We start from the raw sequence: 14,958 nt of genomic DNA, 5'->3' as shown, positions 1-14,958 counted from the left end.
TGACTTAGCAGCAAAATAACACTGCAGTCAAAGCTTCCCTTTTCTTTTATTACAGTTACCACAAGATCCTCCCACTGATCTTCATATCACTGCATCCCTTTGCTTCACCATACCTCTGCCATCTCCTCCAGTCCCTCTTTCCTGTCTACTCCTTCCACTCTGCAAACTCAGACCTCTGGCTTGTCCTCCACAGGCTCCCCCTATATACGCCCGCCCCACCACACACATTCACACACTTATTGGCACACAAGTTTCAGTCACTACCGGGGAGATTAAGGAGGAACAATAGGCATAGAAAAAGCGAAGGTTGCAGGCAGAAATAACGTTATGAGTATCTTTGACCAAGGTTGCCTCACAAGTGTTGAGGGCAAGGTGGAAGCTGGATTGGAGGGACACATAGAGAGAATGGTGGGAGAGAAAGGAGTGAAGCTGGAGGGTGACAGTTTATTTCAGGCCCACGGAGAGGAAGGGAAGATTGAACATGGGATAGTAACTGGAGAGTTTGAACAGGTCAAGTGTGTTTTTTTGGATAGAAGTGGACAGTGATGATGGATTTTGAAGAGGAGTATTTTCCCAGAGTAAATGGTGAGGTTGATGCTATTAGAGGGGGGAGAGTATCACTGTGGACAGAGGAGTGTTGAAAAGGGATCAAGGGAATAAGTGGTGGGTTTCATGTGAGAAACTGCATGGAGGAACAACCACAACAACAACAGCTTGGATTTATATAGCGGCCTCCACACCGGACGGCGTCTCAGAGCGCTTTACAGTAACGGATCCTGGGGCCGAGCCAGGGGGAGGGGGCCGAAGGTGACCAAAGGCGCGGTTGAAAAGAAAGATCTTCAGCAAAGACCTGAAAATGGGAAGGAAGGGAGTGAGACGAAGGGAGTGAGGAAGGGAGTTCCAGAGCCTCGGGGCTGAAGTCACGGCTGCTGAAGGTGGAACGGAGGACTCGGGGGACGAGGAAGAGACCAGACCCAGAGGAACAAAGGCAACGGGTACTGTTTTGAGGAGAGAGGAGTCAGTTAGGTAGGGGGGTGCAGAGGAGTGCAGGGACTTGAATGCAAGGGTGAGGATCTTAAAATCGATCCTCTCTGGAATAGGCAACCAGTGCAGTTTGGCAAGAACTGGGGTGATCGGGGAGTGGAGTTTCGTGCGGGTGAGAATGCGGGCGGCAGAGTTTTGAATGATTTGGATTTTATGGGTGGTAGTGGATGGGAGACCAGCGAGGAGGGCATTGGAGTAGTCCAGCCGAGAGGTGATAAATGCATGGACCAGGGTTTCAGCGGTTTTTGGGTAGAGGTATTGCCGGAGACGGGAGATAGGTCGGAGGTGGTAGAAGGTGGTGCTGGTGAGGGACCAGATGTGGGGGAGGAAGGATAATTGGGTGTCGAACCTGACACCTAGGTTGCATACAAGTTGAGAGAGTTTTAGGAGGAGGTTGGGTAGGTGGAGTAGGTGAGAGTCGTGAGATTTTAGACATTGACGAGAACCGAAGAGTATAGCTTCCGTCTTGTCAATATTCAGCTGAAGGAAATTTGCGCTCATCCAGCTTCTGAGATCTGACAGGCAGGCTGACAGAACTTCAGGGGACTGAGGGTCGCAAAGAGAGGTGGAAAAATAGAGTTGGGTGTCATCTGCATACATGTGGAAGTGTATCCCATGTCTGCGGATGACATCCCCGAGAGGGAGCATGTAGATCAGAAAAAGGAGGGGGCCAAGGATGGATCCTTGGGGTACCCCGCAGGTAACTGGGTGAGAGCGGGAGGAGAAGCCGTTTGTGCAGATGTACTGCTGGCGGTTTGTGAGGTAGGACTTGAACCAGGCGAGTGCGGTCCCACTGAGGTGGATGACGGAGGAAAGGCGGTGGAGGAGGAAGGCGTGATCAACTGTGTCAAATGCAGCGGAGAGATCCAGGAGGACAAGGAGGCAGAGAGAGCCCTGGTCACAGATAGAGAGGATGTCGTTTGGGACTTTCACAAGCGCAGTCTCTGTACTGTGGGCAGGGCGGAAACCGGACTGGAGGGGTTCGAAGAGGGAGTGGGAGGAGAGGTGTGCGCGAAGTTGATTGGCAACGACGCGTTCCAGAACTTTTGAGAGGAAGGGCAGGTTAGAAATAGGGCGGTAGTGGCTGGGGTTTGAGGGATCTATGGAGGGTTTTTTCAGGAGAGGGGTGATGACAGCAGTTTTTAGGGAGGCAGGGACTGATCCGGAGGAGAGGGACTGGTTGATGATGTCAGCCAGTCGTGGGCAGAGGAGGGGAGCTGAGTGACCAGTAAGATGGTGCGGAGGGGGTCGAGACAGCAGGTGGTGGGTTTCATGGAGGTGATGGTGGGTGAGAGGAAGGAGGGAGAGATGGGGAGGAAGAAATGTAGAATGGGAGTGGTGGTAGGAGCAGATGATGAGGAAGGTGAGGGGGACAGAGAGGACATGGTGGTGGGTGATAAGGGGCAGGTGGATGAGGCTGCCTGACGGATGTTAAGTATTTTGGAAGAGAAGAAGTCCATGAGCTCCTCGCACTTGGCATTTAATATGAAGATTGAGGAGGCCTGAGGGGGGGGCACGGAGGAGGTAGTGGGTGGTAGAAAAAAGGATTTTTGGATTGTGTTTAGCCTCCAAGATGATGTTGAAGTAGAAGGCCGTTTTTGCACAAGTCAAAGAACGGCGGTAGCTGTGGAGATGCTCGAACCACAGTTGGCGGTGAACTGTCAGGCCAGTTTTCCCACCATCTGCACTCGAGCAGGAAAGGATAAAGGGGGTGATGGGGTCAAAAATATGAAAGGTGGGGAGAGGAGTTGGAGATAAGGGAGGTCATTGTGGGGAAGGTGGAAGATGGGAAGGGTAGAATGGGAGGAGGAAGTGAAGAAACCAGAGGCAACAGAGCAGGTCATTTTGATTTTGGAAACCATCAAACATCCATACACAAACAACTTTTCCACAGGATGACTGGATAGAAATCATCAGCAGGAACCAAGGTTGATTCACTTCAAATTATGTTTACTAATGAAAAGAATGTGGGGATATGATTTGGATCATTAAAATGATAGGAGGCATAGATGATGCTGGTATGAGCAGATCGTTTGACTCATGAGAGTAGAACCAGAGGTCAGATTTATGAAAGTCTCAAGTGAATATAGAGATTGAAAGACTTTCAACGCATTTTTGGAACAGATTCCCATCAAAAGTAATTGATGATGCACTAATTGATTCCTTCCATAAAGAACAGGCTAAGTAACTAGTTAAGAAGAATTCTGGATATTTTAGACTGAGATGAAGACTGAAATAAACAATCAATTGACGCAATAATTTCAGTACTATTAGGAATGTGAGGTGGTGGAATGCTGTTTGTGGATGAAATTATGTCGGTGTTTGAGTAGCGGAAATGTAGGAATGGATGAATATTCTGGAGTTTTTTCATGGATAAAAAAAATGCTTTTTTATAGTGTCTATAAATCAAACCATTCAAAACACTTCACAACAGATTACATGAAGTGTCGTGACTGTTTTTATAGCAAACACAACAGCCACCTTCACCAGCAAGGTTAATTTCTATACAGAATTTTCAGTGAAAATGCAGTGAATGAGCAAATGAAAGGCTTGGGTATGGTGATACTTGACATGGTTGTGAAGATATTTGACATGGCCTTGTTGTGTGCTTTCTTATCTTTTTCTTGTGTTGTAAAATATTGCTGATGATTCCAATTAAGTGGTAGATTACCGTAATGTAGTGATTAGAGCACTCATCTCACAAGCAAGAAGACCCGGGTTCAATTCCCAAGCGAGGCAAAACCTTAGACATGTTTCTTACTCCACACGCCTCTGTTTACATAGCAGTAAGTAGGAACCTGGTTATTAGTTGATTGGCATATCGCTTTCCGTGGGTAATAATCTCTCAAAAAAATTTGTTACTGAATCCACACTGTTTGTGGGACATTACTGTGCACAATTGTCTGCCACGGTTTGCCACAAACAGTCGTTGGTTGAGTGACCAAATTATTATTATTATTATTTTTAAGATATTATTACCCCCGGAAAAGCAATCCGCCAATTGACTAACAACTGGGTTCCTACTTACTGCTGGGTAAACAGAGGCGTGTGGAGTAAGGAAACTTGTCCAATATTTTGCACTGCCCGGGAATTGAACCCGGGTACTCTCGCTTGCGAGGCGAGTGCTCTTACCACTACACTACAGGACTTCACAATGTAATAAGGCGCTATATCAAATACAAGGATTATTATTAATTAAAGTGATCCTTGGTAGAAAATATCAAAAAATAGGGAGAGCTTGGCCAACATTTAATTGCCCATTACTGGAAGGATGTGCCCCACTGATCCCTTTCATTAATCTTTTGAGATGTTGAATATCTGTAGACAGTTCATGTAGCATCATGACCTGGGTAACTCGGTTGATTGAGAAATGTATATGGGACCAGAATACTCAAAATTCAGATCCCAGCAGGTCTGCTCATCTCTTTAGAACTACTGAAATTTACAGCACAGAAGAAGGCCATTCGGCTCATCGTGTTTGTTCTGGCTCCTATAAAAGCAATACTTTTATTTCCATTTCCCTATTGTTCCCCATATCCCTGGAGCTGCCTCAAAATCAAGTACTAAAGTACCACATCACGTACCACGCCCAAAACATATCCAGGGGAGATAGACGGACAGAATGGAGGGGGTGCAGGGAGAGGCAAACGGTGTCCCCCAGGAAGGAGGTGGAGTGGTGGGATTTGAGTTGATTGGTCAGAAGGCAATCTGGCAAACCTGATGGTTTATACTAATAAACTATTTAATTACCACTGTGGTATTTTTAAAGAGAGGCTATACAACGACTGGCAAATAACTGCATCTGCCTTCTATTAAGCCTTACATTTGCCCACTGTCATATATCCTCACATTCACCTTCTTTCTCTTCTCTATCTATATAGAAAAAAAGGTTTCAGTCTGTAGAGCAAATTAGCCTCCACAGACTGTATTCTGGAAAGTGAGTCAGCCGGGTGCTATCGCAGGCAATGCCCATTTCTGAGCATTAATTTGTGCTGAATCACAAACAAACCAAGGAGCCACATTTTATACAAACTACACAGAAATGATCTGGTTTCTCTTCAATGCACACTTCTAAATATAATTGAATCAGAGGACAAGGTGCAGCCAGGCACGCAACTCCCAGAACCACACATAGCCTGCATTCAATAGCATAGACTGATCACAAGCATTTTAAAATATATATATATCTATATTAGATGGTACACATTAAAAAAAAATTGCTTGTTTCAAAAGTGCACTAACCACTATGCCAGCAGAGACCTCCTATCACTTTAAAGTTTGATATAATATCTGGACATTGTTGAAGTTCAATGCTTTAGTCTGCGACTTACCCGCAACCTTCTCTGTCCCGTCCTCCCCTTTTATTGCCTCTGTCCTTTGTGAGTACAAACTTGGAAGGTTGGGAATCCGCGAAAAAATGTAATTTACTGCATCTGTTGGTGGAAAAACAGGAAATAAAGTGAGTGGCAGCAGTATTAGGCTCGCTGCTTCGACAGCAGAGTCCCTGAGAGCAGTGTATTAACCAGAACAATAAAAGGCAGCACAAGCACCAGGCTTTGCACTGAACAGCTGGATAAGAGGAAACAATGAGCAGAATCGCAGTCTCATGATTGGTGCTAAATAGAGTAGCTGAGGCAGGAAATATTGGGTCCAAGAGGCTCGTCTACATTTCGCTTAATTATTTAATTCAGTCAGTGGTTCTAGATTTTGAATAGGGTCAGTGACACGCCCACATTACAGATCACCGGGTACCGCTGCGTTTTGTGATTGAGCAACATTGCCATTTCACAAACTAACCAGCAATGTGTAAGGCCACCCACTGTCACTCGGATATGTGTGAGATAGCAAAGCCTTTTCACAGTGCACTTTCTGCCTCAAATCCATCACGTCCTCCCTCTTCTTTTCATTGAGGGGGAGTTTGTTGGGTGTTTATGTGCGCAGTCTTACTTCCTGCAAAACTTTGGGTCTGGAATGAGTAATGAATGCATAATGTTTCTACAGGATGCGATTCAGCCACAACCCAAACAGAAAACAGATGATTCTGACATTAGGGTTACAATGCAGAGATTTCTAACAGGGTTCCTAAATGAGAAAGCAAATGGAGACTGCTTCACATTACAACTGTCACACTGACCCATGGGAAATCTGCTCTGAATGTAGACTGTGTCAATTCTGTGAATGGGCATTGTGTTTTAAGTTACTTTTCTTACAAAAGATTCCTATTGGAAATCGTTGCATACAAGACCCCCGTGCTGAATTTTATTTTCACCCTCTTCATTTTGAATGTGTTAAGGTCAATGTAATATTAACAGGTGGAGTAGTATGTGCTTTTGCAGTCTGCTGCCATTTGTAATTGTGGGCTGTAGCCAAGATCATTTGCTCTCTGAAAATAGTAGCATGATATTAACAATGAGGACGTCACTGGGTATACATGTGAGGGTATCAAACCTCTGAAATGGTGCTCTAAGCATATTCACCGTCAAGATGTGATTCATTCACCGCTTGATCCTCTTTATACAGGTCACTCAGGTAGAATTTCTTGTAGGTGATACAGAAGCAAAGCTACAAATGTCAGTACCTCATTAATCTTCAAACTACAGGTAAATATTCAATTCCTTTCCTTTCCAAGGTGCTGGAATGAGTTGCTGCTTCCCAGCTTCACTCCTTCCTCTCAAGCTACTCCCTCTTCGAACCCCTCCAATTTGGTTTCAGTGCTGCCTTGGTCAAAGTCACAAATGACATTTTGTCCATCTGTGACCAAGGCTTTGTCTCCTTATCCTTGTTGACTTCTCTGCTGCCTTCGACACTGTCGACCACTCTATCCTCCTTCATTGCCTCTCCTCTCACCTCAACCTTCATGGTCCTGTCCTTGAATAATTCAGATGCTACCTTTCACAACGTCTCCACTTTAAAAGTCTCCGCAAACTGCTTCTTCTCCAGCACCCACACCATCTCGTGCGGCGTTCCTCAGGGCTCTGTTCTTGGTCCCCTTCTCTTCAACATGTACAAGCTCCTTCTTGGTGACATATCCGCAGACATGGGGACAACTTCCACATGTACACAGATGAAACCATCTATCTCTTTGCATCCACCCTCGACTCCAGGACAACTGCTGTCCTGACAGAATATCTGTCAGACATCAAGACCTGCATGAGAGCTAGATTTCTCCAATTGAATATCAAGGAGACCGAGGCTCTCCTGATTGGCTGCCGCCAGCGCCTCCTCACCTCTGGAGCCGGCAGCATCACCATCCACGATTGCACACTCCACGTTGCTAAGCCAGTCCAGAACCTTGGGGTCTTGTTTGATCCTCAACTGTCCCTTCTACCCCACATCTGTGCCATGACGTACTCTGCCTTCCCCCACCTCCGCAACGTCAGCAGGCTCTGCCACTGCCTCTTTCCTCAGGCCGCCAAAACCCTCATCCACATATTTATTACATAAATTGGCTCAACTATGCCAACTCCCAACTCTTCACTCCACAAGCTGCAGATCATTCAGAACTCTGCAGCTCGTGTCCTCTCCCGCACCAGGCTCTGGGACACTATCACCCCCATCATGGCCAAGCTCCACTGGCTTCCCACCCCAAAAGGATAGAGTTCAAAATCCTCATCCTCACCTTCAAAGCTTTCCACTCTTACTCCTTCCTACCTCTATAACCTGTTAATGCTATATCAACTTGTCCACTCCCTCCGCTCAGAGGCTCTGGCCTGCTCCACATCCCCTGCCCGGCCTGCGTCGACGGTCGGTCCTTCAGCCGTTCTGCCCCTCCATTTGGAACTCCATCCCACAGTCCCTTCACTCTGCTCCCTCCCTTGCTTCCTTCAAAGCATGTCTCAAAACCTCCTCTTCGACCACGCCTTTAGCCACCCTCCTACCCCTATCTCCCCTGCCCTCCACCCCTCCTGATCCCAACCCCGTGCTCAGGTCCAAATCCTTGAATGTCCAGCGCTTTGGGATATCCTCTCAATGTGAAAGGCGGTATACAAATGTAATTTGTTGTTGATGATGTTGAATTCCTGAGGCTGATAAAGGCAATAAGATTGAAAAAGTGGTTGTTGGTAAAATGATAGAGTAAATGGTGCCACCATAAAGCATGGGATGATGATAAATAATGTAATTCACATTTATACAGCAACTTTCACATCAGGAGGATGTCTCAAAGTGCTTGACACTGTTAGCTGGACACCTGTACTGGGTGGCAGGAGCCGAAGAAGAGGGGAAGTAGAAAGATGACCGAAAATTTAGTCAAATGTATGATTTGAGGTGGGCTTAGATTGAGCGGAGTTAATAAGGCAAAGGGATTCTGGGATGGAGTTCCACAGAGCAAGGACAGAATGTCTGAAAGCCCGTCCTAAAATGCTTAGGACATAAAATTGACTGGAATGGTACCTGCAGGAAAAAAAACATGTAGTAATCCTTTCATTTGATATAGCACCTTATCACATTATCCAGACATTTCAAAACGCTTTGCAGGATTTTATTGTGAAGTGTGGTGCCAATTGTGCACACGGCAATGTTGCACAAACAATCATGAAATGAGTGACTTGACAGACACCTACATTTAACTTAATGAAGTCAGGAGTTCTCCATATGGGGAATTGTGGGCACAGACTTCATTTCACATCTTTATGTGGAGCAGAATATTGGAACATTTCTGAGATCAGCCTTGAACACTGCACTAGTTTTGGGGTTCTGGCCCTCAACAAGAGGTTAGTGAGTGACTCACTCCTACTACCTCTCATTGTGTTTTTACTATCAAACTCTACTTTGCCCTTCGCACTGGAGTACTAGGAACTTGCAATGGAATCCAGGTACCTCAGCCCAGTCCCCCCAACCACCTCCAGTTTATTGGTGAACTTTCAGAAACAAGCCATGAGATGAAACTCAAGATTTATTCTTCCATTGGTTTCCACCCATCAGGATATGAATATAAGCATGGGGCCATATTCCCCAGCCATGCCATAAAGAGTCGATGTAGGATCAGAGATAAAGGATATTCTGTAATGATCCCTATCATTTTTAAAGGGACAGACTACTTCAAATCCAATTAGTCCAATTTGGAGCCAAATGTTGACCTATCTTTTGGCCCGATTTAGTTGAATCTAGATATGGAAAACCTATTCCAAGATCATCCCTGTGGATCCATTTAATGAGAACCATAATATTATTTTACCATTCTTATGTAATGGAAAACAATTAGAATCATTTGCACAGCTCAATCAGTACTGCTTCCAATTTCACAATCTCTTGCTTGTTCCAGCGAGAGTAACATCTCGTTATAATGCATTGGGTGGATCCATAAAATCCCAACCTCAACCATAGCAAGGTATGATAGCTGGTTTCACTATGCATGAACATAGGCAGTCGACAGCCAAAAAGAAAATAATAATAATTTGGTCACTGAATCCACGACAGTTTGTGGGACACTGCTGTGCACAATTGGCTGCCATGTTTCACCCACAAAATATACAGTCAATTCACTATTACAGTATATTCTGTGAAGCACTTTGAAATGTCTCAAATACGTGATAAGGCACTATATCAAATGCAAGGAGTATTCTTATTATTATCATTTTATGGATTTTTTTAAGCATAGGAAATTAAAATGGCCGACATTAGGGCCATCAAGTCGGTGCCAAATGTAATTTCCTGCTTTGCTCACTCACAGCAAACAGGAAGTGATTCCAGTGGTGATCTAATGACCCAAATGATGGCATTTTAAAGTGAAACCTGACCAGAGTGGAGGAAACAAGACGGCTGACTACGCGCATGCACAATCAATGGGTTTCACAGTGGAACTCCATTGTAACTGAATTTGTTCTCTAAAGAAGCAAGTTATAATGGGACACCACTCCTCAACAACAGCATGATCAGCATTTTACAATCTGTTCGATTAACTGTTTCTTTTTTGTTTGTAATGATTAGTTTACATTTTTTAAGCTTCTGCCTATAAGCTGTTTTCTTGGCTGGTTGTACTACTCTCCTATATCTTGTTTAGCTATCCTATTGAAAAGAGAAGGGATTTCCTCACAGTGCCCTGGCAAACAATTCACCAGAAAAATTGGTCATTCACTTCATGGCTGTTTGTGGGACATTGGCCGCCGAGTTCACATACAAAACATACAGTCACTACCCTTTACAGTGAATCCTATAAAGCACTTTGAGACATCTTGGCACTACAGCTTCTACAGCAAATGCAAGGATTATTATTAGTAGTAATTCTCCGTTCCTCATCACTTTAGTTCTGATAAAGGTTATGTCCAAATTGTTAGCCTCTCTGCTTGTAAGTGATCCTTATGCAATTCCACCTCCGGGATGCTTACCCCGTGTGAAGGGAACTATATAAATGCAAGTTGTTGTTTTGCAATTTAAAGTCTTTGGGAATCTAGGCCAAGCGTCCCAAGCTGACACATGCTGCCATCCATAATGAAGCACTAATAACTGTGAAGTGAACCTTAGAAATCATTGCATCCAATCTGATTCAGTCAAAGAGACCCATCAATAGCAGCAACAAATGACAATTCTATAATGCTTTCATGTCAGGAAGATGTCTCAAAATGATTCACATCGCTGTCTTGCAGCCCAATTTAATAATCTTTACATTTGCTATTGTGATTTGATGTCAGGAGGACATCTCAAAGCGCTTCACAAGATCTATTGTAAAGTGGAGTGACTGTGTACTTTATGGGAGAATGTAGCAGCTAGTTGCGCATAGCAATGTCCCACTAACAGCCATGAATTGAATTAACAATTTTATCTAGGGGATTGTTGGCCAGGACACCAGGAGAAACTCCCTTCTCTTTTTTAATAGTGAGATGGGATCATTTAAACAGTAGTTGGGACCCCGATTTAATATCTCATCCAAAGGACGGCACCTCCAACAATAAAGCATGCCTAAGTACTGCATGTCCAGGATAGACTACATGGGTTACAAGTCCCGACGTGGGTCTTGAACCCATAACCTTACTCAGAGGCAAGAGTGATGCCAACTAAGACAGGCAGATACAGAAAATTGAACAGAGGGGAAGCTGAGGTGAGTGGGAGAAGGGAAAGGTGACGGAAGGCTCATCGGGCAGGGACATCAAACAGGCTGAGTGGAGGATTAGCCAGAGCAGCAGGGTTGCAGGAGGTCGCAAAAGTAAGATGGGTCGAGGCCATGGAGGTATTCAATCTCAGATTAAGGCTTCTCTCTCCTTTTGCAAATATTGCACGTTGGACTGAATTGTGATACCAAACCCACAAACTGTGAATGACTCAATATTACTCAGTAAATAATAAACAAGGATGGTTAGCAAACTGCAGTCCATTTCCCATCCATCTTTTGTTAATGACCTATATTTTGGACTTTGCTGGTTCGGGATTTTCTGGCCACAAATTTCACTGCAAATTTCAGAATCTGATATTCACATAACGCAAGTCACAGTTAGGGCTGGTTTGTAATTATCAGAAGTTAGACTTTCATAGTGTGCTCTCCTTTGATTTAATACAATAGTGTGCTCTCTGTTGCATTGCTGCAATAGTGTGTACTTTTCTTCATTTAAAGATAAGTCTAACAGCTGGGGAAGGTGGGAGCGAGGTGGAGTGACTCCAGGATGGAGTTCCAGAGAGTGGGCACAGAATGTCTGAAAGCTCACACACCATTGGTGTGACGCATCAGGCTGAGGACATGACAGAGGCTGAGTGGAGGAATAGCTGGGGGAGTAGGGTTGCAGGAGGTCACAAAAGTAGGGTGGATCGAGGCCTCAAAAAGTAGCTCTTTGACCACATTTTTACTTATTTTTACTCCCACCCTCAGCTATGGTGTCCAGTCAGATTTGCTAGGCACTTTGGAACATCCTCCCGACATAAAGGCATGATATATGAATGTAAATTGCATTATAATACAGCAATAGTGTGCTCTCCTCTGCATTACTGCGAGTGAGTGCTCTGCACTGCATTCCTTTAATGTCTGCCTACACATTGTCTGAAACACCGTAGGAAATTGCCTACTCACCTCCATCGGGATTGGAGAGACTCTGTGAAGATAAAAAGAGAAAGAGCATGTTAACATTTTAACGTGCAGAACATACGATCAAATGAATCCAGAGTCTGACTGTAAAATTCCATTTGTTGTGTTCTGAATTGTACAAAATATAATATTTGCATACATTTCCCAGATTAATAATTTTTGCGACTGTCATCACAAAGCAATCTTTACTCGATTTTTCGTACAGACCCTACCCAGCTAAATGCATCTGCATAAACTGCCACGTGACCACCTCACGCTTATGGGTGACAAGCATCTCACTTCTAACAGAAGGAATGATAAATGGGAATCTACCAACTCCACAGCAGCAATTGACTCAATCTGTCAACTGATGCATGAAAGAACGTGTGTCTGGCATGCAATACGTTTTATATGTGAATGTTACCCAATCACTTTAATTTCTTTGGCAGAGGTAAAATTACATTTTGCTGCTTGCCACCCCACCCCCTTACGAGTATATAAAAATTAACCAGTGTTCCACAGTCATTTTTGCTCCCTCTGTATATTTTATGGTTCTTTCGCCCACAAAGTATACAGTCAATTCACTTTACAGTATATTCTGTGAAGCGTTTTGAGATGTCTCGAAGACATGATAAGGTGGTATATCAAATGCAAGGATAATTATTATTATTCTGTCCTGCAACATTGCTGTACCAGCAACTGTTAACAGGAAATTTAGGCAGAATTCAGGGTTCAGCCCAGAAATACAGAAATGTATTTTTAGGAACAATTCCCAAGGTTTTATAAAACTTGAGGCTGCGTAGATTAATCATAGCACACGAGCAAATGTGAAGGGACTCCGTGAGCTATGTAGGCCAAGCGTCCCAAGCTGACGCATACTGCCATCCACAATGAAGCACCAATAACTGTGAAGTGAATTGCTACAGTGTGATTGAGCTATACAGTTACCCTTGTATTGCAGAATGATGGAGATTTGTTTTCCATTCTCCAGACTAATATAAAATACAATATAACTTAGATTTAGACAGTGTCTTTCATGTTCAGAGAACCCCTCGAACCACTTAACACTTAACACTATGCACCCGAGCTGGGAGTGAGAGCCAAAATTGGGTGCAGAGGGCAATCGAAGACGGATGACTTACGGTGGATGTGAACAAAGAGCAGGAGGGAACAGGCACTTGGGAGGGATTCATTTATAAGGCAGGATCTCAAGTCTGGTATCAACTGAATCCAGCATTTCAGAACTTCAGTGGGTAGAAATTCCACTTCGGTTTCAGTTTATTTTCCTAAAGCAATATTTCAGAGCACCCAGAAATCGGAAAAATTCTTAAATACAGCCTTTATGTTTAAATTTCTTTCAACAACAAAACAAATTACATTTGTACAGAGTTTTTCACGTCAGGTGGTCATCCCAAGGTGCTGGACAGTCATGGATTTGGACCCGAGCAGGGAGTTGGGATCAGGGTGGGTGGATGGCTGAGAAGGTAGGAGGGTGCTTGAAGGCGCAGTCAAAGAGTAGGGTCTTGAGGCATGCCTTGAAGGAGGCAAGGGAGAGCGCGAGGCGAAGGAACTGTGGGATGGAGTTCCAAAGGGTGGGGGCAGAGAGGCTGAAGGCCTGACTGCTGATGGTAGGGCTGGCCGGGTGGGGGACGTGTAGCAAGGTTAGCATATGCAGTTCGCAGGTTACAGAGGTAAAAAGGAGCAAGGCTGTGGAGGGCCTTCAAGGCGAGAATGAGGATTTTGAACTTTATCCTCTGGGAGATGGGGAACCAGTAGAGCCGGGCGAGGGTGGGGGTGATAGGGTCACGGAGTCTGGTGTGGGAGAAGACATGAGCAGCAGAGTTCTGGATGTGAAGTTTGTAGAGAAGAGTTGGGAAGACTGACAAGCAAAGAGTTGGCGTAGTCGTGTTGTGATGTGATAAAAGGGTTTCGGCAGTGTGAAGGGGGGAGGGGCAGTGGTGGAGCCGGTATTGCGGAGGTGGGGGAAGGCAGAGAGGATCATGGCATGGATATGGGGTAGAAAGGATAGTTCAAACAAATTCCTATTCCCCCTATCTTGACACCTCCCTCCACCCACCCACCCCCGAGAACACCATAAACATTAGCAAAAAAAAGACGCAAAATAGAATGAAAAGTCCGTGCATAAAAAATTACATAAAGTTCCAATGCCTGGTTGCTGACCTGCTCATTGAACCGACATGACTTATCAATCAAACAGCTGCATCAAGGATCAGCTTGCTTCAGATCAGAGTTTTTATATATTCAGCAGCTCACTCCAGAGCCAACAGCTGATCAGTGCAGAGCTGTGTCCAGAGTACCCTTGAGCTGGTCCATTTGCCACTCTTGTGCAATATTATCATTTCCCCCAGAGAAGGTTTCAACTCAATGGCCAAAGTGGTATGTAAAAGCAGCGTTGATGTTTATACAGCAAGAGTGAGGTGAGAACGGCAATCTACCTTGACAATTCAAACAGAAATCCTGCCAATCCTGAGTGACCCCAGGAACAAAGTGGGGTTGGACTAACCATGTTTAATATTAGGTGTTCCGAGATCATAACTGATCCATTTCATTGTATGATTAACAAGCAGGTGATTCTGTGATCACAACGTGCAGAATAGGCCCCGGTGTCAGAATTGAAATGCACAGATTCAGCCAGTCCCTGGCTGGTGCTGAAACAGTCAGTTTGTACTGCAGAGTGAAATTACTTTCAGAAGGAATAAATAAATAAAACATGAAGTCTATTCTATTTCTGAATGCATTGGTATAGAGTCAAGGTGACAAAGAGGCCGATAAACAGTGCCTTCAATATTTAGCACATATTTTAGCACATCAAGGGGACATGCCCCCACCAAAGTCAGTCTCCATGGTGATGTTTAGAAAGCTGGGCATGACACAGTCCATCATAAAGGCAGGTACAAGAGTCC

At 44.5% G+C, this 14,958-nt stretch overlaps 1 protein-coding gene across 2 annotated transcripts in view; it reads right to left on the bottom strand.

Moving 5' to 3' along the window:
• The window catches only part of palm2akap2 (palm2 and akap2 fusion), a 157,691-nt gene that overhangs the window by 22,182 nt on the left and 120,551 nt on the right, over positions 1-14,958 (bottom strand). For both annotated transcript variants that reach the window (XM_007892034.1, XM_007892033.2), the window contains exons 6-7: positions 12,041-12,062; positions 5,376-5,477 (exon numbers count right to left, since the gene is read on the bottom strand). In XM_007892034.1, coding sequence (XP_007890225.1) covers positions 5,376-5,477; positions 12,041-12,062 — 124 coding nt within the window. The remainder of the gene's footprint in view (positions 1-5,375; positions 5,478-12,040; positions 12,063-14,958) is intronic.

The sequence above is a fragment of the Callorhinchus milii genome, unplaced genomic scaffold (assembly GCF_018977255.1).
Source record: "Callorhinchus milii isolate IMCB2004 unplaced genomic scaffold, IMCB_Cmil_1.0 Scaffold1, whole genome shotgun sequence".
NCBI classification, from domain to species: Eukaryota; Metazoa; Chordata; class Chondrichthyes; order Chimaeriformes; family Callorhinchidae; genus Callorhinchus; species Callorhinchus milii.
The sequence above is the reverse complement of the archived record's forward strand: the minus strand, read 5'-3'. Positions and strand labels throughout refer to the sequence as shown.